Source organism: Prinia subflava, chromosome 1 (assembly GCF_021018805.1).
Source record: "Prinia subflava isolate CZ2003 ecotype Zambia chromosome 1, Cam_Psub_1.2, whole genome shotgun sequence".
Taxonomy (NCBI): domain Eukaryota; kingdom Metazoa; phylum Chordata; class Aves; order Passeriformes; family Cisticolidae; genus Prinia; species Prinia subflava.
In genome coordinates this window covers 93638428-93664467 of record NC_086247.1, presented here as the reverse complement: position 1 = coordinate 93664467, position 26040 = coordinate 93638428, and the positions used below count along the sequence as shown (strand labels likewise).

Sequence of the window (26040 nt, the reverse complement as noted above, 5' to 3'; positions counted from 1 at the left end):
GCCATCTGCTCTCCGTAGATTATTCTGTGTGTGCATGCTTGTATCTGTCAACTTACACTGCACAAATCATCTGCATATTAATAATCTTCTTATAATGTTAGTGGTGGGGAAATATTATTGGTTGTAGTTGAAATTTGCTATAATTATACAAGATTATATAATCTTATATATATATCAAAACCTAGTAATAACCTCATAAAAAGGGTGACGTATTTTCTAATGTTGTGTGCACACTTCAGTGCTTTGCTGAAACCAAGTTCACAATTCTTGAAACACTGAAGTAAAAAAAGAAATACTGGCCTGGGAGCTACTGGAAGCTATGGGGGCCGTAAGGATGTGGACAGGATTTGTAAAATTCAAGAAAGAAAGTACAAGTCTAGAGTGCGACAAGTGATACCAAAACATGGAAAGGTCTTTAGTATAAACCTGTTGAGTGGCAAAGTCCCCCAGCATTGCCAGATGGGGCTGTCAGAGGATCTTTCTTGGGACTGTCCTGCAAGAACCAGGCTGTGCTTAGAAAGCCACGCATGAGCCTCCACCCAGCATCTACAACCTGAATGTGGCAGAGCTGGGACCCTCTGCCCTCCCGAGCTCTTTGCCCTGCAAGGCTGGTTTTTCCTTCCAGTACTGCCAGCATGGATATGGTGGTGTTCTTGGTGGCTCCCAACCCTCTCCACTCCTTCAGAGACGCTGCAGGACCTCTCCTCCTTCCTTCACCCCACCTACACTAGCTCCCTGCACTGGCTGCACATTCTGGGGGCACAGCCCAAGGAGGGTGAAAGGCAGCCCTTTGCATCTCTGCCAGGCTCTCCACCAGCCTAGACCATGGGATCAAGGACATGGAGGTGCCCCCCTCCCTCCCTGCTGGCAGGCTGCCTGCTCCCTGGCCAGGGTCTGCATATGGAATTCATGGAGGGCATGCCTCCTGCCCCAGCACTGCTCTGTGCCTCCTGCTGTATCTGGTGGCTGTTGGCTCCCACTGACTCACGTTCCAGTGGGCACGGACGGGCATGCAGCTGAGGAAGGCACTGGCACGGGACTGGTCTCCAGTGTGGCCAGTGTCTGTCTTGCATGGGGAGTCCAGGGTTGGACACAGATAAGGGGAAAGGTCACCTCCTTCCCCCGCTGCCAGAGCTTTGCTTACTGCAGCCCAGGGTTCCATCAGCTGCCTTTGCCCCAAGAGCACTTTGACAATTGGGGCTCATCCTGAGGTCCTTATGCCCCAGGTGTTTGCACAGCTGCTTCAGTAACTGCATCTACTGCTGCAAGGGCTTGACCCTCCCTGGTGTTGGAGACTGAAATGTTATAATTTATGGTTTAAACATCTTTGTGAAGTACTTTTGCCTATTATAGCAACCCTGTACAAACGCAGCAGAGAAGACCACCAAGCCCTGACTAAGGCCTTACACTGCTCCTTGGTGGAGATAAAATAAAGTGACTCAGGTCTGGGCTGGGGGAAGAATACATTCACAGAGGGATCAAGCTTTGCACCGTCAAGGTGGAGACCACAGCCCAGGGCTATCAGCTGCCAAACTCGAACAGACCCCTATACCAAAGGAGTGGGGGAGGAGAAGTTTTGGGTGGTAAAAAGCCTTTGGCCAGAGGCAGTGAACATCCATCCTCTGCTGTGCAGTGGAGCTCAGCTCTGGGGCCCCTTCACCCCAGGAAAAGCCACATCCACATGGACAGCAGAAGGGGTGCCATGACCCAGCAAAGGACATCCCCCCCAAAGGAGACCCCAGACCCTGCACCAGAGCATCAAATCATGATGCAACAGATCCACAGTGTTGCAAGGGACAGTGCCAAATTGTCTCCCTGCATGAGAGGTACATGGGCATTCCTGCCTGGCCCAAAAGTATATTAATCCATGGAATTCTATAGTCTTTGGCAGTGGCAGGTGGGGACCCTCATCACCAAGAAGACCAGATGGAGGGGAGCAACAAGACATCATTGGGACCCTCGGGAGGGTGATGTGTTTCTACCTAAGCCCTGTCACTCTCTTCCTGTGTCACCTCCCCTGTTCCCTCCACCCTTTCTATTTCTTTCTTTCTTTTCTCTTTCTTTCTCTTTGCCTCTTTTACTATTAAATAAAACAGATCAACTTTTTTGGCACCAACATCTAACCTCATTTGGTTTTAATCAAATTTTGTGGTATATTTCGAACCTTTATGGGTTCGATCCATTTTATTCACAGAGACTTAGTTTTCTTCGCTTTTCTCTGTTTAAACTGGTTTGTAACACCTGGGTGCAGTACTTGGCTCTTGCCCTGGTTGAGCTGCAGGCAGTTCCTGCCAGCCCCTTTCTACAGGCCATCAAGGCCCCTCTGCTTGGCAGCAAAGAGCAGTTTGTACTCACCATTTCGAATAACATGACTTCTTCCCCTAGCAGAGGACTGTGCTGAGACACTGAACAAAAGGTTTTTTAAGGATCCAAGGGAAAGTACATTTCTTAAAACTCACTGCATTGCTTTCAATTCTTAGTTTAGGGCTATTCCTGTTTTCTTCTTTCTCATCCTATCTCTATCAGAAAGTAAAAAAGAATCCTATTCAGATTTTAAGATTTTAAATATGAATCCATTTATGTTTACTTCCTCTACAAAGCTGTTCAACACGGCAGAATGAAAAAGCTTTTCTAGAAATGCATATTCCAATTTAAATGCTATACCTGGTAAAACAATTCCTGTCAAATGCTAACCCTCCCGTCCTCCCCAATATTACACCATTTATTTTTAAACAAATTATTTTTTTTCTTTAAAATTAGATTATTCCTATAGATATTCGTTATTAAGAAATTGCCTCCCAATTCCCCTTTCCTCTCTAGCTGAGCAAGACTTTCCTACATTGCGAGTATTCCAGTGGGTGGGAACTGTGTCTGCTTGGGAAGAGGTAAAGTGGTGTCTTTGGGACTCCTGCTTGAGAAGATGGGAACAGCCAGCCCCAGTGGGAAGAGAAATAAGCAGTCCAGCCTTCAGCTGAAGTAGTTTGTGGATGAACCAGTTGAACGTTGTAGAACCAAGGAGCTCAACAAAAGCAGTACTTGAGATAGGAGGAAATTGTTACTTTATTAGCAAGTATTTAGGAGTGGATGGTACTTCGTGTTTGTGTTCACACAGGGGAATGAATTCTCCCACTCTTGAGAAAAGAAAATGTATTCAGACTTCAGTGACTTTTTCCTTGTATTAGTTGGGAAGGACTTTTGATTTAGCTAGAGATTTGAGTGATTTAAACTCCTCTGTCTCAGTGGTGCAGTGGAGGTGTCAGAGATAAGCAGTCACGCTGCCACTGCACTTTGGGTACTCAGCTTGTATCCCCATAAGGACATTGCCCTTGCTTCCTCTGCTGCCACAGGTTGTGGTTTCATCACTGCATACAATCTCATCATCCTTCTGTTTCTTTCTGCATTTGCTTCTTCCAGCTTGGTTGTAAGAAAAGATACTGCTAAAAAATAATGCCTGTACCACTTTCTCCCTTATAAATTGTTGATTCAAGGCTGGCACCTGAGCTTTACATTTTCCTGTTATTCTCTTATTGATCCCACTGACCTCTGCAGAGTTGGCACCAAACAGAAATTACCTTGGTGAGACAAGGGCTAGGATTTGCATCCACTGTTTAAAAGTAGTCTCCTTCTGCAGAGAAAGAGGCATGGGTAAAGACTATTTCTCCTTTTCATGCAACCCAAAGCCTAGTTCAAGGTGAGCAAAGGGTTCATAGTTCCAAGTCCCCTGACCCCACTGTAGGTGGCTTATCCCAGGGCAAGGAAGGTAAGGTAGCTAAACCTCTTGGGTGCCCCTGGCTGGGGGCCTCACCCTCAGGCACATCTGATGTTTGCAGATGGTCTTGTGTGTGTGCAAAGAGACGCAGACATCTGTTGTAGTAACATTGTGCTTGCTCATGGAGATTAGAGCCTTTCCCTGAAAGAACCTTCCCAAGTATGATTTTCTGTGGAGAAACTGAAGCAGAAGGGTTTTTTTGCATAAGAGGTATTATCACTGTGGAGGCTTGTTTGTTTGTTTTTGACGGGGGGTGGAGGAATGGGTAATTCATCTCAAGGGCCGTAATATTGGTGTTATGAATTTTTTCAGTCACTAGCACCTCTCTACACTTGGATGTTCCGCTGCTGTTCCACAGCAGGGAGAGCCCTGGAGCTGCAAAGAGCCCTGTGGCTGCAGGGGTGGGCAGGTGCTGGGCAGTGGCCTGGCTGGTGCATGTGGGGAGCAGATCATGGTGTACTGACTGACCTAGTGGAGTTTGTCACTGCTCTCAGACAAATGCCTGCTCCTCTGGAAGCTTCCGGCAAGTGAAAAAACTACACACAACACTGCCTTATGAGGGTTCCTGGACCAAAAGTAGGGATGCACATGTCAGCAGCATGTGGGTATTGGGCTCCATGTGGTGCTCCCAGCAGCTTTGCTTTTCTAACTGCTCAGCCCTGCGTACAAGCAGTGAGCCAGTGCTTGATCAGTGGCCTTACAAAGGGGATGCAGACTGCAGTCGTTGACACCTCCATTCTCTGCACTTTGCTGTGAGTGTGCCTCAGTACAGGCCTGACAGGAAACATGGCCAGCAGCCTCCTCACAGAGCAGACCTGGAGATACTTTGGTGCACACTTCGAGTTTCCTCTAAACCAACATCTGTGTGATCCACAGCTGGGTGTTTTAAAGATAGCACTTGATGGGCTGGTCTGCACTGCTCCTGGAGAGAGGTTTGGGACCTGCCTTGTGTATTCCTGCCTGCTGGCTTGCTGGCAGACAGCCTGCGTGTGGAGACTTGGCAGCGCACCAGACAACTAGAGGCCAGAGCCTTCCCAACATGGATGCCATGAATGCATCTGCAGAGATAAAACAATCTGGCTTTCAGGTCTGGAGTTGCTTTTGAGGTGAGGCCTTCAAGGTTTATGCCAGTGAGTTGAACTTCAGGCAGGTAAACTTCTGTGTGATCTGCAGGAGGTTTTCCCATCATACCTTTGGCTAAACACATATGGTGCCTCAGGAGAGAGCAGTTTAGTTCAGAGAGCAGTGCTGAGGCACTCCTCAGAGGGCAGTCCCTGCTGCTGGAGGGGCAGAGGAAGGGTAGAGGACTCAGACAATGCTCCATGTCAGGGCAAAGTTCTGTCTACATCTCATGTAGACATAGGTCAAGCATGAGACACGTTTAAACCAACAAACTCAATTTATCACTTTCCAGTTACATGATCACCTGGAGGTCAGAACAAGCTCTTTGCCATCCATTCTGTTGTGATTTTAAGCTAAAGACAGGCTGGCTGCATGTGCTGCAATCATCTCTCTTTAACTGGTGTTCACTGCAAGGGACCAAGCTCTTACCTCTCCTCCCATGGCATAAGATGGTGATGTCTCCCTCTGGGGAAATCTGAGACCTTGACTCTCAGAGCACAAGGGAGTTCATATGGCTGCTATGGTGATTTTTGGAAGAGTGCTGGAGCTGCCTCTGCCCTTAAAGCTCAGCGACAGTCCATGGCTAAAAGATGTCACGAGCTTGTGTGGCTGTCCTGGATCTCAGTGAATACTTCTGCTCTGATTTGCACTGATGTGTGCCTTGCTCAGAGCTTTCTCAGTCACCTCTGATATGCAAGGGGAGGTGCAGATGAACTCACTCATTTGCCACCTTACAAAGCAGGGAGCCAGAAACGCAATCAGCCAGTATGTGAGAGATACTGGGGCACCCTCTGATTTGTGCTCCTTGGAGATTGTGGCTCTGTTCATCAGGAAGTCTTTGAAGTGAAGTTTTTTGTCTGGGCACAAACTTGCTCCAATTTCAGAAGAAATGGGTCATTTAAGAGCTGAACCCATTCAGAGCAACAGCTATCTGAAGAAATTGTTTTTTATCATAGTATTCTAAAGGGAAAAATGTGTCCTCGTATTAGAGATAATGCACTTGTCCAACAATAAGGTCCATGTGTGGGGGCCAGAATATTGATGTCAAACATTGATTTGGGTTTTTTTTAAATGTCTACTTCCATGAAGCTTTTAGTCACTGTACTTATATTGTTCTGGTTACAGGTCTTAGACCTGCAGCAAGTTTTTCTATGCTTTTAATATTCACTGACTGTCTTTTCTGATACTCAATGACAGATGACCACAACAACACCAAACACATCTTTTTAGCTTCAGGATGAAGTGTGTCTTTAGCTGGGAAATGGCCTGAAGCAATGACTGCCATAAGTTTGGAGGCTGAAATTGCTGGAGCATTATAACATACATTGTTAAATTGACTAGTTTATTAGCATTGTTTAAAACTTATCTCCCATCTATATTTGCAGAAGTCCATGAATGGAAAATTATGGAAAAAAAAGAGTGTCTTCAAAAATTAGCTGTAAATAATTAGGAAATAAACAATAAAAGAGGTAATAACCTCTTGCTGGCTCTTTTCTCTGAAGGGCTGTTAGAAGTACTTGCCTCACTGGCTGTCAATATGCAGAGATTATTTTCATCTCAATACCTCTGTAAATTATCTGACAGCAAAACTGGGCTTTGGCCTGCTTAATGTGCAGCAAGTGATCTGATGCAGGAAATGCACACTGTGTGGTCTGCCACGTGTCCAGATAAGAACTGAAGAAAAATGAGGGGGTGGATGGATTGTTTGCCCAGAGACCAGAAGGCTCCAGAAGAATCACATACGGTCTTAAAATATTCAAAATAGGAGGAAACTAGGTGGGTCTTCCTATTTACAGTGATTTTCCTCTGGGCCAAACTGTCCCATGGGGATGAACAGGCAAAATCCAAGCATTGTTTCTCTAAGAGGTGCATGGGCATTAACCCCAAATGACTGCTGCAGGGTAATGCTCTGTAGAGATGTTGCTTCCTTCAGCTGTGCAAGGGGTTGGACACGGAAGAGGTGAGGCTGTGCTTCCACAGCCTGTTCATGCAGCTTGTATTTTATTGTCTCTCTACCCCTGACCTGACATGCAGGTGAGCTGAGAGGGCAGCCTGCTGTGTAATGGCAGGCTGACCGGTCACTGCTGAATAACCCCAAGTGCTAATTCCTTTATTTTACCAAAATTGTTCCATTCTTAGCCCTTTTAAGAAAGCTGCTGGGAAAGTGCATCCAGCTAAGGTACTTGCAGTCTTTTGCTGTCTCCTTTGCTCTTCATGTCCTCAGGGGCTGAGTGGCCTCCCTGGGTGCAGGCTGTGCTGCTGCTCCCCCCCCACCAAACTTCTCTCTCTGCAGCCTCCCCATTGTGCTGCTTCTGCTTTCATGAAGAGCTGTTTGCTTGTACTTGTGCATGATTAAAAGTCTCATACTTGGAAATGGCAGGCTGAGGCTGTAGCTGAAACCGGGAATTAAATCTGCTTACAAGCAGCTCAAGAGGAGGAATGTTTCCGTCTCTACCTTTTGCCTTTGATTCACTGTGCACTGGGAAAAAATGGAAAATAAAGGGGTCAAGATAGCCTGGTGAGTGGAGGACAAAACAGATGCTAACAGAAGCCTTTTCTGCAGTGTGCTGGGGAAGCAGAGCTAACCTTCAGGAGAACATCTATTAACTAAAATGAAGCCAGTAATTACCATTCAGATGAAAATTGTGACTTCTTTCACTACAATTGCAGAGAAAATGGTGTTGGGCTAGGAGGGATTGCACTGTAATTTCAAGCCAAATGAGGCTAGAAGAGGGGCAAGAAATAAGATGAGCATGAAGAAACTCAAAGGAGCCTCTGGAGCAGGGAGGTCAAAGGGTTGAAAAAAGAAGAGCTTGGCTGCTTAAGCCATTTCATTTGCACTGGGGTCTCCATCAATGTGTCCTTTAGAAAGCCGATGGCAGTCAAGGCTTGGAGGGGAGGTCCCAGGCAGTCCCATAGTCGAGTGTATGCTGCAGTTTAGTGGGGATGTGAAAAGTGAAGAAGTTACATGATAGGGAAATTGATAGGTGCAGGGACAGATTGCCCTCAGCCTCATTAGAAATTTTGCAGGGAGCGTGACTGCTTCTTGCTGGATCCCATTTGGATGCCATATCACAGGCATTTTCCATAAGAACAGCACACAGTACATTTCCACTACCTTTTGCTAATGGTTCAGTTCCTGCATCAAAGGGTGAAGGTATTAAAACATTGCAAGAAAATGGATCTTAAAAATGTTCCTGAGGCGTCCTAATCTTTCCTGTATGTGGCTTCTTAATAGTAACAGAGCAATTTTCTGCTCAATGTTTCTACAAAAGCTGTGTGTGGCACTGATTCTCTGCTGTGAAGGATTGCAGCCTCTGGAGGTCTCAGTTCCAGAAAAGCTCCAAGCAACTGAAACAAAGGTTTAATGAGATGAAACGTGTGTGGCAACGTTAGTCATGACAGCATTATCAGCTTTGCTGCTGCTGCTAAATCCCAAGTGCATTTCCTATCCCAGCAAGCTTCAGTAAAATCCTCAAGGGCATTCCTTTTCCCCTAGCACCTGGGTAATGCCCTCCCATGACTCATATGCTTTTGTACTATCAAAGCATGTTCAGATCTGTGCAATGTGACCTGAGGTTTGGATCTGCTTATCAATTACCTGTTGGGTCAGTTGTCCTCTGGATGAAAATGTAGTACACTTGCCTATGCGGTGGAGTGTGTTTTAAATAGAACTATGTACCCATATAGCTAGTTTGGGTGAACTATCCCAACCTCTGCTTTCTTTTCCAGCTGGATTTTCAGTTAAACTTCCAGTACAGCGTTAATAAAATGCAGGTGAAGAGAAGAGACTCAGCTACAGGAGCCCTCGATCTCATCTCCTGTGAACTTCACTGTAAAAATGTCACATTTCCTCCATACACCATTAAAAAGTCTCAGTTGAAAAGGCCAGAACAGCTTGACTCTGCTGCCCACACACTGATAGCCTGACAGCAGTGAAAGTCATTGGCAGTAAACAACACTCCCTGCAACCTGGACAGGAAACGCTGAGGACCCTCTCTACCTGGAATAACTAACAAACAGCAGTAGTGACAGGCTCTTCATGTGCCTTGTGAGCAATCAGTACCCTTCAGCCCTGTTCTTGATAGCTTTCTTTACAAATACACATCTCATCTTGCCCGTCTTCTGATCTTTTCCTCTTTAGCACTGCTTCATCTATTTCTCCCCTGAGATTAGAGTCTTATTTTGAAGTATTGGGTGCAATGTGCCTTTGCATTTCTAATGTATGGGTGTCAGTGAATTGCCAGATACCTTTACGCCTTCCTTCTTCCATTCTCTGTGATGGTGTGCATGTGACGAGCTCTTGACTGTCCATCTTTTCACTGCTAATGTGTGGACTCTGCAATTGTGTTGCCAAGGTGGGAACTTTCTATGCAGCAGAAAATTTTACTTCCCATGGTATTGTCGGCCATTATATTTATTGCAGATTCAGCTGAAGTTTCCAAGCACATATGGTCTGGCTTTTTGATGTTGTAAGTCTGAACTGAATGTCACAGACAACAAAATGTTTTATGAGCAAGGGAAAGAGCAGAGCTCTTATAACATACCTGCCATTATTGTGGCAGAATCTGTTTGATTCAGCACCAAAGTAGCTTCCTTGCCGCTGATAAAAGATGAAAACAGACTGCATTAAGAGACCAGTGAGTTTCAACTGCTGATTTCTCCTTTAAGCAGTGCTCTTAAATTTTTTTTACTAGAAAGAAACTTTTCACAAAATCCATGGCTGGCTCACGCCTAGAATTTTATTCAATCCATTCAAAAAATAGACAGAACTATAAGGTGGCACATATTGTCAGAGTACAAACATCACATCTTTCTTCATACAGTTTAATTTAAATCCATAGATTAAGACAGTAAAATAATTGCCCTGGGTGAGAAAATAATTAGGGGTCTTCCATGAAAGGAGAAGTCTTTAGGTAAGCATTTAACACAGATGTATCTGGTTAAGCATAACCTTTTCTATTCTCTATAAAAATATAAACAGCATTTCAAAATGTCTTCAGATACATACGTTGAGATCATCTAACATTAATGAACTGACAGAATACAGGGCCTGGGCATGTCAAACCACATTTATTCATTCTCACCCAGACAAACAAAAACATTTTGTATTAGCCTCAACATAATACAATCTAATGAAAGAAACAATATCAAAGCAAAGACACACAAGTATGATGTTCCTCCTCCCACAGGAATTCCTTATCTTTTGTTTGTAGTTTTTGCTAACATGGCAATGACTAAGACAAAAGTGGCACTTTAGCACAGGTTAGTTGTAACTGATGATCAAGTATAACTTGCCTTTCCCAGGAAGTTACATTGCTGGGAAGTGACATGTGCCAGGATCAAATTAAGGGCTCTCCCTGACATGCATGTTTTACCTGTGCAGTATTACTTTGATACAGACTGTGGCACGTGACAGGAGGACAAGTGCAAATTACAAGGGCAGAATCTTGGCTTCCCAGACAGCAAAACCAGGTGAGAAATGTAAGACTGAACAGTATTTTAAAGGCAAAACCAATAAAAATTAAGCTGATTAGTGAAACTGCAAAAATAGCAAATTCATCTAAACTTTAAATAGTGGGATGTAGAGTGTTCCTGGTATAGCTGTCGTAAGTGCACCTTAGGTTTCCCAGGGATGCAATCTGATAAGCTAAACACCTAATAATTGTTGCAAGAGCTTACTGTACCCACACAGATTAAAAGGTTCAAATGTACTGAATATATTAGTCACAGGTCTAATCACATAATTTCCTTTTTCCCAATCCTAAATTTTTACCACAGCAGCTCCCTCATTAGCTGCATGTTTATAGAGCAGAGCACTCGATGTTTTACTTGACTACCACAGATGCCAACAAGGGCTGATATTTTCCAGTTAAAGTGATCTACAGGAGAAACAGAACCCAAGAGAAGAGTCAGGTTTCAGATAAAGGCTGGACATTTTGAACTCTGGACAAAGTGACAGGTATTTTTGATTCTCCTGGTGCTGGCGCTTTTGTGACTGGGTTTGCATGGGCTTTTATATCAGCTATTCTCTCTTTAAATCTTTGCTGGAGGTACTTCTCTTCTTTGGAGTAACTTTTTGCAAAAGCAGACATCAGCAGACACGCTGCCACAGTGGACCCTCCAACACAGAACAAGATTGCTCCTGCCAGCTTGCATATATCAAGGGACCCATTGAACTGAACAGCACGGGTATCCACAACAACAAAATCATCCTTCCCAAGGGCTTCGATTTTCGGTGGCACGAGGAAACCCACTACAAGAACAGCTACCCCTATCAGCATAAAAGCCGTCCCAGAGATGAGTCCGACCTGGAAAACAAACAAACAAACCAACCACTGATTAATTTCCAGTTTTTCCATTTCCCTTTCCAGTTTTTAGTTGGGAAGTGCTCCTAGGAGGCGTTTATTTTTCACTCTGTCTTGCAGATACAATTTGCTCTCTTAGGAGAGTCTCTCCTAGGAGAAGGTGGGTATTCTTCTTTTACGATATATGAGGCCCTAGTAGAACTAGAATATATGGAAAAATGTTCTTTTTACAACTCATATAATTGAGTACTGACATTTCTGGAAACAATGGAACATGTATTACTATCTCTAAACAGCATTTCACGTTGAAAGGCCCTATCAGAGAGGAACAGAGTTTACCCCAGTGCTGTGTAACTCATTATTTCTTTAGCTTTAGCTGGTGATTAGCACCAACAGTTCAGTCCCTGCTAGTAGTCTGTCATTTCCACCACTTGCTTTTACTTCATGAGCTGTCACTCCTTTGCAGGGATTAGAAGGAAGTTACTATTGCCATATGAACAGATCACAGAGTGTTTGTAGCACATTTCAAGTGCAAGTACAAAATTTGGTCATCCAGAGTATTCCTGGGGGTAGGGATCATCAGGGGGTAGGGACTGGATGGCCTCACAGGCCCCACCCAACCACTGCTCTTCTCAAGTTCTGTCAAATTCCCTGACCTTAATGGAGATTTTTTGGTTTTCTCAATCCCTACATCACACTCTGCTCTTAACCTACCAGTCCTGTTCCCTACAATCTGGCAGGACTTCCACAGGTGAAGAGCAGAGGTAAATTACACATCAAGATGAACATGGGGTTCCCAGACAAGACTTTGGTGTTTTAGTGACATTGGGACAGAGAAACTAGATGATCCAAAGACTCCAGGGAGCTGACGTATTTGGTAAGAGTAAGAGCTTTCAGACATAATTATTTGGCCACCTCAGGCAAAACTGAACAACAAAAGGCCTTTCTGGGTGAATAGGTAATACTGGTAGTTACACAGGGAAAGTCTTCAAATGGGAGTCCCTCTCTCCAGTAAAAAACAACAGGCTGTACCTTCCAAAATACAGAGCTCCACCTGCTCGGCGATCTCTGGATCTGAAAATCATCCTCATACTCCCAAATTGAAGCTGTGCAGTCCTCATAAAACTGATGCAGGTAGGACCGAACTCCATAGCGTTGGTACCCTCCCTCTGTGCTGCCCTGCGCGTGCTTGGACCCGCAGATGTCAGCATAGGAGCTCATCCTTCCTACCTGCAACGAGGTTTCACACAAAGCAGATCATTGTCAGTGTGGTGGGAGAGCAAAGATGGCTGCAAACTCTCCAGATGTGATGAAAAAAACATGGCCCAGGAGAGACCTTTCCTTCATTTTTTTCCAAACCGAGAAATGAGCTGGGTACAGTTGCATGCAGTGACTCAGCTCAAGCGAACCCAAGGAACTCGGTGACTTGGCACAGCACAGTCCAAATGCATGGAACATTCACTCCCTTTTGCAGGGTACTCACTCCCCATCATTCAGACTAATGTGCTACTGTGTTTCCATGGAGACTGAAAAAAGCAGGATATGCCAGGTAACAAAATCCAGCATCCCTCAAGGGCTCATGCTGCCTCTCTTCCAGACTGTCTCTGTCAGTCTCTGGAGTTTGCCACCTTATGAACTTTCCAAACCGCTGCCTAAGAGAGGGATTTTAAAATGTTTTTTTTCTGAGCTTTTGAAGTACAGGACTAAGCATTCACAGTCACGGGAAACAGAGGCAAACTCGTACTTAAATAGGGATAGTTTAAAAAAAAAATTAAAAATGGAATGCCTCTGCTCAGCGAGACTGAAACAGAAATACTAAGCTTACAGCCAAGTACTGCTCTCTTAAAGAAGTCAATGCCCAAGCTCCTGCTGACTCTAATAAAATCGGAATTTTGCCTTCTGTGAAAACTACCAATGAAGTTTCTTACTCTTTCCATTTCATGTAAGTTCTCTTAACACACAAAATCCATATTTAGCTATGCAAGTCCAAGGCCTGAACTTGCTTGCGCAAGTGTGATGCTACTGAATTCATTGAAATAATACTAGCACTTAAAAACAACTTGAACAATGGCTCAACGTCACTTAGGCTCATTGGCTCCTCTTTAAAGAAGTTCAAAAAGCCGTAGTCCAAAGGGAACTGTTAATCAGAACTTGCACCTGAAAGTCATGGCTCAATTTATATCAGCTTCAAGCAGTACGTCAGATTTGTGCAGCAATTTCACTTGGAGGAAAGTTTGATGTGTTCATGGCAGCTGGGACCTCCCAATTTTGCAGCCCTACAGACCTTTGCCCTTTGTGAATGAGTCATCTGGCTGAGTACGAAATACCTGAGTATGCAAGCATTCAAATTAAGGAGAATCCAGAAAATATTAATGGGGAATAGCAACAGTCTGACTGAATCTGTTGGCTGGCTCTGCTAGAAATCAGTGCTGGCCCAAACAGTGAACTTCCAGTCCCTGGGAATCTATTTGTGTTCCTGGCTTAGGAATAGAGAGGGATTTGCTTCTTCCTCTTTACAGAAACCCATTATCTTGGGGTTTTATTTATTTTGTATATCTAATATGCATTTAGTTTGGGATTTCATGATCTCAACATCTTACAGTTGCAAATATCTCTCATACAACACAGTGATGAGGTTTCAAGACTCTCACAGAAGTCATGACTCAGTGGAGAAGGCAGCCCATGTGTTTCTGGGAGACCTGCCAAGGGCCAGAGGGAACATTGCTGGTGACTGAGCTCTGCAGAGCAACAGGGGCAGCACCAAGCACAGCTACTGTCAGTAGCCCCTTTTTTGAACCCCTAACTGCCTCTGTCCTCCCTGCAAGTTTCCCTTTTCCACCTAAGCCACTGTAAAGCTTTAGGAAATCAAAGAAGTGATCTCCAAGTCTGTGGACGGGCTTGCCCTCTGCTGATAGTACAGCACCAGTGTCCAGTGTGTCCTTAAGGTGGTGGCCTTCCAAAGAATGGTGGAAAAACAGGCACAGTGGAGAGAGACCTTGAGACAGCAGGAAACTCCTGAGCAGTACCAGCTGCTCACGAGGTGAACTGGGACAGCCTGGCCCTGGGACCACCCTGTGTCTCGCTGTACATAGCTAACACCAATGTTTCCACTGAAACATACTGAAAAACATTTGTTTGTGTCATGGTTTAAGCCCAGCTGGCAGCTAAGCCCCTTGCAGCCCCTCGCTCATATCTACTCTCTACCCCTCCACCATGGTAGAACAGGAAGAAGAATAAAAGTAAAGCTTTTAGGCTGAAATAAGAACAGTTTAATCATGGAGACAAAGTAAAATATAATACTACTACTAAATAAAAAAGGAGAAATAAAACCCAAGAAAAAGAAGTGATGCACAATACAGTTGCTCACCACCCCAACCAATGCCAAACCTTGTCCCCAAACTGCCATCATCCCCCTTCCTGTTAAGTCCCACAGCTTCTCTATGGGGCATGATGTTCTGTGGAGTACCCCTTTGGCTAGCTCACATCAGCTGTCCTGACTGTTCCTCCTCCCACCTTTTTGTGCAGCTCCTCACTGGCGGAGCATGACACACTGAGAATGTCCTTGGTTTAGGGCAAGCATGTAGTAACAACCAAAACATCAGTGTGTCATCAACACTGTTCTCATACTGAATCCCAAACACAGCACTGTAATGGCTACTGAGAAAAAAAATATCTCAGTCAAAACCAGGACAGTTTGTTGTGCTTTTTTATCATGCTATGAAGTTTTGAACATTATCATTTTCTGAAGTACAAAAAAAATTATATATAATTGTGATTTGTATATAAGTATATAATCTGGACTATTGTGGGGAAAAGCTGCAAATTATTTTACTTTTGGAGGTTCTTTTTGTTTACCTCGGGAAAACTGTTTATTTCCTACCCAAGAAGAGAGGACAAGAAATCCTCTTTACTCACTGCCACCATTTCTTCAACAGCTAGCTGCCATCTTTAACAGCACAAGGACTGAGGAGTTCTCATAGAACCAGAGTTCTGCCCACCTCATAAACGTACCTTAGGAGGAAAGGAGAAGAGGAAAAAAATGGTGTAGTTTACCATAGCTGCCCCAGGTGTCTCATGCAGGGTCACACTGCCTATACTTCTATGATAACAACACTTTAAATCCATACCCCTAACCTGTCTTTTGGTCAAGCAAAGATTCCATCTCACACATCAGAAATAGAATAGAGAGGTCAACGAAAGTTCTGCAGAGACTCCTTCTCTTGGGTCCTTACTTAGATCTTCATTCTCATATCAACCTTATCTTCTTAATAAATGATGCTTAACTTAAATCATTCAGGTAAGCAAATTTAGCATCATATAATGCGCAGAATGGTAGGGATTTTCCCCAGGTGTAAGCTACTCCAAAAGGTCAACCCAGGGAAGAAACAGAATTAACATGACCGGATAATGTGGCCTGCCAAAGCTTGATTGTTTTACTCCAGCTGCCACCAGGAGCATTCAGAAAGGAGGGGAAGCATTTCACTGAGTCTGAACCAGCAACTTTAGTTATTGTGATAAATTCAAAAAAACACAACGTGACATGACAGAGATCTGTATAAACATGATCTTGCATTCATTGCACTGTCTGTAGGTTTAATCAAGAGAGAAAAAGGAGGATGCAGTGTTTCTAACAGCTTGATGAAGAACTGCCTGTAATGACCATACAGCTTACATGACACTTAGATGCTGTTTTCTTTAGCAATCTAAAAGGCTGATAGGTGGTTTTGGTCAGGTATATGAAAAAAATTATAAATAAGAGCTGGGAGGTGAGACAGAAAACAAAAGAATGATCTTATGCTTGAAAGAGTTGTGATACCATCAAGTAGTATGACCTTTTAAAATGGAAGGGAAAAAAAAAGAAAAAGGACAACCAGAATCATTAATTCTTTTCAAGCACTGCATAATATTAATTCTAGTGAGCATTTTCTTCATGGTCAGACTCTTTCAATCAGAAATAATCTCCTATCTTTTGAAAAATATCTTGCCCCTTCAGAGAGAAGGCTCCCCAGCCCTATATGAAGCAGCCTGGTAGTCTGGGCTAAGACGGTCTCTTTTCTCAGCTGCAGTGTAAATGAAATGTTCTTGCTACTTACAGATAGGGCACAGGAACTGAACAGTCAGAGAGAAAACAGTTCTCCACAAGTAGGAAGGAAACGTGTCACAGCATCAATTTACATTGGATGAATAAATACTGCAGTAGCTATGATCTCTTGAGTGTTGATGTGTATTTGCATGTCTTGCCTTCAGGGCTGAGAAACTAAACACTGAAATGTTGGGAAACTTCTGCTAAGAAGAGAGTCGCTGTTACCCAAATCTGTGTTATCCACGATCTGGCAACATACATCTAGGCTGAAACAAGCAGCTTAATCATTAAGTTTTTCAGTGTCTAAACCCAAGGTGCTCAGAAAAATGTGGGATGTAGGATCACAGCTTCAAAGAACACCACTGTGTACTAGCAATCCATCCCTTAGCAACTTTTGTTTCCATGGCAAAAGCTGTCCTGTTTACTTTGAGCTTTACTATCCTCTGCTGATCTGGAGTCATGTGATTGATTGGATTGGTGAACAGACAGATTAAAAGATGAGCAACCCCCATGAAAAATTCCCCCCCAACATTTCCAAATACTTTGCTTTATTGTGCCAGGGTTGAACACATTTTAAAAAATAAGAATGTAAAGAATTGTCATTTAAAAAGAAGCACAAAGAAAATAAAGATGTGTCATTGCTCTGTGACACCACACTGCCACCGAATGTAAGCTACGAATGCTGATGGTTGGCAAAGGTGAAGCCGCCCTCCCCCTTCTTCAGATTTACATACTTTGACCCTTCTGTTCGAAGAGCCATGTTTCCAGTCCTTACCTACAAGAGAGCGTTCCTTCTGAAGGGGGAGCACTGGCATACATAGCCTGCCTTTGCCAGCAGTCTCCGAGGTGGCCCCTCTGATGCCCCCGAGCTCCGCCGCTGGGGCCGAGCCGCGCTCCGCCCGTCCCGGCGCCCTGCCCTCGCTGGGGCACCTGCTGCCGCTCCCCTGCGGATAGCCGGGATGCCCGGCCGCCTCCGGGAGCCACTTCTGCCCCCCTGCCCTGCACGGGCGGTGCGAGCAGCACCTTCTCCTGTGTTCCTGGGGGGGCGGCTCCGCCCGCTTCGCCGCCGCCAGGGGCCGGAGCGGGTTGCTCTCCATCTCCCGTTTCCCGGCCGAAGCGGAAGAACTCCGCAGCGCCTGCCCGGACACGGACCAGATATCGGCTCCCGCGACCCTCCCGGCCCGGCGGTGCCCCGGGGGCAGCGGAAATCTCGGTCCGGCCACCCCCTCCCCAATCCCCCGGCGGCGCCGGGGCAGCGCGGCGCCGGCCTGCCGGGGACAGCCGCGTCCTCCCCGAGCCGGGAGGCGAAGCCCGGGCCGGCCGCTGGCTTCGCGGGATGCTCCGCGCCGTCCCCCGCCGGCGGCCACAGAAGCCCCCTGCGAAGTGCCGACCCAAGTTTGGCGAGAGGCCGGAGCGGCGGCCCCGCGGTTACCTGTCCCTCCCGGCGCTGCCCTCGGCCGGCGGAGCCCCGCGCTGGCGGCGCTAGCTGCGGCTGTCCCTGCCCGGCCCCATCTCCGCTCTGCGCCGCGCCGGCCCCAGACACACGTATTATGTACGGCCCGGAGCGCCGCTCGCTCCCGCCCGTGCCTGCGCACTGAGCCGCCGCCGCCGGGCGCCGAGCGGCGCCGGGCCCAGCTCGCCACGCCGCCCCCCGCTCGCCACGCCGCTCCCGCCCCGGCGAGACCGCCCGGGGGAGCCCGGCCCTCCCCTCCCCTGCTGCTCGCGTCGGGGTCCCGCCGCCGGGCCCGCAGGTGCACGCCAAGGTCACAGCGCTGCCCCCCCTGGGTGTAGGCGCTGAGGCCGCTGATCGCGGGCCCCGCACCACCTCCCCCTTTCAGTCAGCACGGAAGACCGCAGGGAGCCGGAGCTGTGCTGTGCTGTCTGTCCGGCCGAGCGGACAGACGTGACAGAAAGTGGCCTGCCAAGGACAAGGCGCTGAGGTCTGGGGGTTGGGGAAGTGGATCGCTCGGCAGGAGACCGAGGGGGACTCCTCGTGGAGACAGAGTGAGGCTGAGGGCCGAGCGTTGGGGCTGCCCTGATAGCAACATGTTTGGTTGTTCAGTGGGAAAAGATTGCAGGGAAGCAAGTTTGGGGGCTAAGGAAGATACTGAGGAAAGAGTTAGCATGGGGAGGCACCAAGAGCTGGAGATGCTAAAGTGTATCTCACAAAGATGCAATATGTAATTCCTCTGAAAAAAATAATGATAACGCAAAGGGCAAGGGTTCTAAAGACTAGTATCCATATGGTTCACTGAAATATGTGCAGAAATAGAGTGTTGTTGCATGCAGAAAAAGTGGAAGTGCATTAAAGCAAAATGGGGTAGTATTAGGCAAAGGAAAAACAAGGTGTTTCCAAAGTGCCTTAATCACTACAGTATATAAAGAAGAAGGTGAGAGTAATAGTTTCATTAATAGCCCAAGCTTCTTTGGAAAAAAACCTTGCATTTGATGACAACAGTGAGTTTGGGTAGTTGCAAACTAGGACTCATAAAAATAGCTATTAAAAAAAGAGCAAGTAAAAGGTTAGATTTGGAAGAAGAAGTGCTGGTTTCAGTGCATTTCATCTTGTCCTTCCAAAACTGTTACGCCTCTCGTTTTAGGCAATGAGTAATGCCAAAAGCGTCCCCCTGACCTGAGCAGAACTACTTCACAGCAGTGTGCTGTCAGTGAGTATAATAAGCATACCCCAGCCCAAAGCAGCTAGCACGTAATAAACTGACAACTATTTGTGAAAAAAAACACAGGAAAATACAGTGAGGTGATAAATAAGAAGCCAGATGGGCTATCAGTCTTAAAAGAGATTCTATGATTAATTGTCCTGTTAAATTAACACCAGATTTATATGTAGTATCGCAGTTACAACCGAATGCTTCTTTATCTCAGATCAGGAAGATATCTTCTATAGAAAAAGCAATTAATCTACATGATCAGTCCTCCCTCTGTTTACAAAGCTTCTTTGCTTACTTACCTATTGACAAAAGCAATAAATAAAAAGAACGTGAAATAGGTGTGTTGGCCCAGTTTTGTTTCCTGACACAGAAGTTACATGCTCAGCTAGCCAAGACAAATTAATGTTTTAGCAATGGGAACATTTGCAGTAATGTTGATCTGTGAACTCCAAATTAACAACCCTGAAGGCATTATCAAGGGTTAACCATTGGTGGTATCAATAGGTTGATTTTAGTGCACTTTTAGCATGTTAGGAAAACTTTAAACTTAGCCTGAAATCAGAGCTGTTCTTGAAGTGTGGCTGGGTTTGGTTATGAGAAGCGTTGCACGGAAGGGTGTAAATACCCTGTTTAGCCTTGAAATAGGTAACATCAATACAAAGATGTCTTAAAATAGCAGGACCTATAGGTCATGGTGAGACTCAGGGTTTGAGCTGCTAGTATATGAAGGAATTTCCAAATGTAGGTCTTCTCTCAGTTACCAGCTTTCAAAATATTAGACTGTGTTTATCCTGAGGGCTTTAGCTGGTAATGGCATGGAGAGGAAGTGCAATATTTTCTACCACAAGCAGTATATATGGGTTGTTTTTTTCCTCCTTGTGGAGAGGAAACCCAAGTCTAGTGCTTTCTTTATCTTCCATCTGCTGTTCTAAAGGTTTACAATGGACAGTAGTGAGCATGCCGAGAAAAAAATCCTGTCAAGAGCTTCTGTAGGTGGAGGTGTTGGTTGCCATAGAGTTTACAGGCTTCTCTCTTACTGAGATTTGAAGTGATTTTATCAGCTGGTTTGATGAACACGGCTTTGGTAGCTTCTGGGAGCCTGTGCTGAACTGGAGAAATTACAGCTCCTGTAAAACACATTTCTCCTGTAGCAAAATGCAGCAGTTGGTATGAGGCTCAAGTTCACTGAGTTGCAGATGTCTGTTCCTATTTGCTTGATGGTGATGGCAAGATTCCAGAGGCTGTTCTTCTGTTTCACATGTTGTGGCCTGAGTAGTTGTGCTGTAATGACATTATTGACAGTTGCCTGTCCTTACCTTCCTAATGTCTGGCTCACCTTCATCTGGAGAGTAAGGCCCATAAAGCTTCCACTTCTGGAAAATCTGCAGTTGACACAGCTGCACAAGGAGCAGGACTAATGGACTAATAGCTATCTGCCCTTCTTCTGGCTTGGTGTCTCCTCAAGGAGTTGTCCTGCCATTAAGGGGATGATCTTGAGTTGCCAGAAATACTGGGGAGGAGTAGGGCAAAAAGGTGGAGGTCAGTTCAGGTCTGTAATGCTGTTCGGGAGCTGGGAGGATGTATTATAAAGAGTATTTTATTTTTCAAAGCTTCTGATGCAGAGCATGGTTTATGAATCAAAGAGGTATCTTTTTCAGACTCAAGACATGCTGTCAGCTGCTGCATTCCTGTTTTATATGAGGTGATTTGTCTGTTGCTATTGTCCAGAAAGCAGTGCTTGGCTACTTGTTTGCCAGACACTGCTGTATTTCTCAGTGCTTTGTTCAAAGTGTTCAAGCTAGCAAAAGTGATTAATTGTCATAATTTTTCATATTCTGCCATCGCCATCTTTGGATATAGATTTGTTCTTGTCCCCTGAGCCAGAAATAGAGAAAATGCTTTCTTGACAACCAAAATCATTTATCTAGGTAGATTTTTTTCTATCTTATGCTCAAAATATATGGGCTAGGAATTATTTGTTCTCTTTTTCATTCCTGTTGGTGTTGGTGAATTTGAATATCACAATCCCTGGAAATATTTAGGAGCTGTGTAATCCAAAATGCACATACACAAGTGATTGAAGATGTGACAGGCACCTCACATGAGTCAGTGAACACTTGCCTGTGAGGGGATGCTGAGTGAAGAGAAATGGGCAGTAGTAATTAGAAGTATTTCAGTGACCCATCTTCACTCAGAGACTGCCTCCATTCATCATGTTTGTGTTTCCAGTGTTCAGGAAGAAACTTTCTTGCTCTTAGGCCTAGTTGTTTCCCAATAAGCTTTGCAAGTGCAGTGTGTCTACATGGTTTAGACACAAAAAGCCTTAATTTAGACTCAAATGAAAAATATCAAACCTACCATATTCTGGAAGTGTCAAGTGTTGGAGAGCAAATGTGTGGAGCAGAGAGTATTTTCTTTGCAGCAGCAGCTACTACTACTGCTAGACGGCCATGTTGTTTTAAAATACACTGCCTATGAAGATCAGTGCCCAGGAGTGTGGGTTAATTTTTCAAATTTGGTTTCTTGAGGGAAGAGGAATTCAAAGCCAAGGGCTGGTGAGGGGAAACTGTCCAGAATCATTCTAAGAAATTCAGTTTCTTTGTGAGGAGATGTGGTGTAACGTTAAAGTGCAGAGTGCTCCTGCCAAGGGAAGACTTTCCAAAGTGCTCTGCTCCCAGTGGGACATCCAGCCGGGGGCTGAGTTTCTCAACAGGCTGAGCTGTGGCTGCTGCATGTGTGAGTTACTGTGTTTGAATGGGTTAGGACATATCAGATGAGTTTCTGTCTCTTCTGTATTCCTGTTCATCTGTGAGGAAAAATATTTGAACCAGAGCTTTTTGGTAACTCTCACGTGCATTCTGTTACCAGATTTGAGGTTGCTAAAGTTGCTTCATATGCAATGTACCAAGTTCTTCTATGTTTTGGTGCCCACATGGAAATGGGAGCAACTGAAAACTTGACCTCTGCTGTGAATGCTGAGGGTCATGAGTATGACACTTATAAATGCTCTCAAAATCCCTTGGAGTCTTAATATTTTATTTGTTCAATTTCTATTCCAGAAGTCATTATATTTCTTCCTATCATCTTTTGATAAAGTGGTTGGCTTTTACAAAGAAGCCATTGTAAGTTTATAATGCAACTACTCTGTGTTTGGTCTCTTCTATATCATTATGTGTAATACAAATCTTAACAACAGGGTAGAGTGAAGGTAGTACACAAATACATGTAATCAACATAAACACAGTTTTGAAAGACATATTTGGATTATAAGAGCAAAGATGGGAAGGACAACACTGTGCTGGTGCTGTTGCCCATGTATACGGGCAGTGTCTGAGGGTGGCTGCTGTCAGGCAGGAACCACATTTTCTGGGGGATGCTATGAAGAGCTCTGTGCAAAGGCATCTTCTGGTTCAAGGAGTTCTTTGTTCTTGTTCCCTGAAACAGTGCAGCCACAGTGTTTTGGTAATGTAATTAGCCATTATACCAAGCATCAATTGCCAGGCTGTCACTGACTCTCTTAGTCCATATTTCTTCAGACAACACTGCTAGATTTAAGCAATAAAGTCTCTCCAAACAATTATTTCCCAGAGAGCAGTGAGAGGGATAAGTGCCATCCCAGCTTTTGCAACCAACTGTATATTTATGGAGGAGAGCATACACTGATTGTCCCTATGATTTAGAGATGTTATGAGAAAATAAGCATCTCAAATCTATCCAAGGTGTTTTAACAGAGACACAAAGAAAATGTTGACTTTTTTGTAGCCAGTCCAACAAAAATTTTATTCCACCTTTGATCTTAATGCACTTTTAGAAGGCATGGGGGATTGCAGGCAGAATTGCAATGACCCTCAAAAGGCCATTCAAGAGAACACTATTATTTCTGAACTAAAAAACAGTTAAAGTTCTGTGGTGACACTGTCTACCTTAATTCACTAATGATCTTCAAAACAGACAACAATCATAGGCAGACAAGTTCCACTCTCATGCACATCTGAGAGTAAGTGTAATCTCTCTGATGTATAAGCCAGCAAAGTTCCAGTGTCAATATCATCCTTTTGACATAATCTTAAGACTTCCATGTGGGACATTTAAAACATTGCTGCATTTGTGGATATGTACCAGGGACAGGTTGGTGGATACTAATCTTCTGCTTGTGCCTACAGAGGTTTTAAAACTCTGTGCCTACAGAGGTTTTTGATTTCTATGACTGTGCTTCACTGTGGGCATGGTGCTCTGCAGTTGGTATAGTTAATTCAGCAGAGCTCCTTTTCTCACCAGGATCTTTGACCTTGTAACAGTTGTGTGCAGACTTCATGAGGAAACAGCACACAACACCCTAACAAAATATGTTTCACTGTCTCTTTTCTTCTGTTTGCTTGCTTGTTATTATATGATACTATGTTCTCTGAAGAATGAATTTTTAACTGGGAATTAAGTCATATTTTCATTCTCCTCTCTTGTTTAATACCTCAGGACAGTTGATCATTCTGGGTGTTTTGTGCTCAAAATATTGAAGATTAAGGGACAAATCTCCAAAACTGCATTGGGATCTAATTATTCAGGCTGTAGTATCTCATTTAAGAGAGCTAAGCCCTTTCAAATCAATGAGTTGTAGTTATCTAAATAATACACTTGAATATCTTTTCTTTTAACCTGAGGAAATTAATGTGGTTTTGATTTGGTTTGTTTGTTTGGAGGGTTGTTTGCTTTTTTTTTTTTATTTTTTCTATTTTACCAATTCATACTCCACAGTGAATTATGCCCCAGTGATTTTTTTACTTGATGGTAAGATGATCGTGATGTCACTGACATGGTTTGGTGGGTACTGACATAGGCTGGAACTTTCACTGGGTCACCAACTATGCCATTTTATCGGGGGTTTTGAGTGCAATTTCAATTTATTTAGCTCTACAGCTAAAAATGGGAAAAGTAGGCTCTTCCATTCATGATTGTCATGGTTGAGGGGGAGGTAAATTTTCCAGGAAGTTGTGGGCAAACCAATCAGTAGTCAAGTTTTATGCTGGCACTTGGAGTAGCTACTGGGAGGTTTGGACACGCCTCTGAGAACACAAGGGGTTAAAAGCAAGGACTCCCAGAGGATCTGCCTCTTTTGGTTCCGGTTTTAGCAGAGAAACATCTTCGCCTCCTCCCCTGCCCAGTTTACTAGGCTGGGTGGGGGAGGGGAACCACGCGGCCGGGCTGAGGTAAGCTGGAGCCCCGTGGGGGGAAGAGAGTGAACGGGACTGGAGCTGAGCTGGCCCCATCCAGGATGGAGGGGTGGAGAACTGTGGAGGTGCACCCCCCCAAGGAGAGAGACTGCTGCTTCAGAGTTTCGAACATTGGCAGCAGCCAGCAGCTAAGAAAGAGCGGGGGGAGGGGAGAGGAGAAGTTCCCCGCACCGGACCCTGCCCGGAGCCAGGAACTGTTAACCCTTTCTTGGCAGAAGGAAACTTTTCCCAGACATTGATTCTCATGGCTAGTAGTTTCAGAAGAGAAAGAAAAACAGCCTGGGACTGAGATGATTAAAGACGATGAAAAGAACCCTAGATGGGCAGAGAATTGAAAAAGAGTGGCTTTTAGGCTGGACTTCTCTTGCATAATGTTAGCCATAGACTAAACTTGAGTCTCTTTAAACATAAACTGCATTTAAGTGGATGCAGCTGCCTCTGGTTTTGCAACAGTGACTGGCACTTGAAGAGTGGAGCGAGCAGAGAAGAGAGGGGGAGGGTGAGGTGGTGCCCTCTGCCCTCAGGGGAAACTTGCTCTTGGAACCCTGGGCCCCAGGGGAAAGATGGGGAGAGCTCGGCATGCAAGCATCCTTAAAAAGAGCCCTATATGCAGCTTTAGCCCATGGACAGTGGTGAAAGCACTGGACATGGAAAAGAGAGTGTCACCCTGGCAGACTTCTCCGGGTGGTGCCATGGGTGACATGGGAACACACAAAGGGTGGACCTGCGTTTCTTGAGGAGCAGTCTGTGGTGCGAGAGAGACTCCTCTCTCCCTTGCTGAACTGAAGATTAGGTTTTTTTGAGTGGTGATTGTTTGATTTAAAACCCAAGGTTTTGGTCTATGGAAGGTAACATGTAGGGGGTAGAAATTGGGGGAGGAAAATAAATGTTCTAAGAAGTTTTCATTTCTGTTTTTGTGTGTGTTTAGAGTTTTCCTTTCTATTTCTGTTCTTATGTAATGTAATAACATTTTGTTCTCTGTTTTCAAGTTTTGGGCCTGCTCTGCTCTGTTCTTGATCACATCCCACAGTAGCTGTTAAGAAAAAACATATATTCATGGGTACATTAACATCTAGCCAGTGCTAACCCATGACAATGATTGATGTACCCAGCACTCAAAGAAAGTTCCCTAATTCTTTTTGCCTAGGTTATCAATTCCAAGGCTGAAAGATACCATTATACTTGGCTATTCATCATCTCTCATAACCAAGGACAATGGTTCTGTTCTCGAACTTTTGGAATGATTTTTACCTAATCTATAAATGAGGACATAATTTTATTTTGACAGATTGTAAATTCACTGGAAAAGATATTTCTGGAAGCTTGGAGAAAGGAAATATCTTTTTGTTTGGTTTAGTGGAGAAAACAAAACATGGAAGGAAAGCACAAAGATTTTGAAAAAAGCAGTTTGTTAAAGCACTTCTCAAAATCAGATATTTCAATTAACAATTTAAATGTCAAAATATTTCTAGTTTCAAACTTAATCCTTTGATTCTTCCATTAAAAATAGTTTGGTTTGCTTTTGTTTAATAAATGGACCAAGACAGAGAAAGAAAAGGTGATACAAAGAAATTTATTAGTCTCAAATGAAACAAAACCTCTCATTTTGTGTCAGTCCAAAATAAATGTTTGTGTTTTGTAATAAAACCCCAACCCCCTTTTTTTCCCCTCCAGCTATGGTGGGGTTAATGACTTTCTTGGTTATTTATTCCAGTGATTAAATGCTTTTGCTGTTAGGGTGCATCTTGGCCATAACCTGTTCAATTACATTGAATAGACTATGGCTTTTATAGGGGAGACTTTCTATCTGATTTATAGCATTTTCATTGCTGTAATCAACACTATGGCTGTTGTAGTAGAG

General features: G+C 44.5%; 1 protein-coding gene across 2 annotated transcripts; it reads right to left on the bottom strand.

Annotated features, from left to right (window-relative positions):
• Positions 1-9607: 9607 nt before the first annotated feature.
• On the bottom strand, positions 9608-17977 carry NRSN1 (neurensin 1). 2 transcript variants are annotated; one of them, XM_063403694.1, is made up of 3 exons: positions 17715-17977; positions 12232-12429; positions 9608-11202 (listed from the first exon to the last, which is right to left on the bottom strand). In XM_063403694.1, the coding sequence occupies exons 2-3, from the start codon at positions 12418-12420 to the stop codon at positions 10804-10806; spliced, it is 588 nt and encodes a 195-aa protein (XP_063259764.1). In that variant the 5' UTR covers positions 12421-12429; positions 17715-17977; the 3' UTR covers positions 9608-10803. The 2 variants fall into 2 exon arrangements, with proteins under 2 accessions (XP_063259764.1, XP_063259756.1); XM_063403686.1 differs by lacking the exon at positions 17715-17977 and adding an exon at positions 17058-17194.
• Between the last annotated feature and the right edge of the window lie 8063 nt (positions 17978-26040).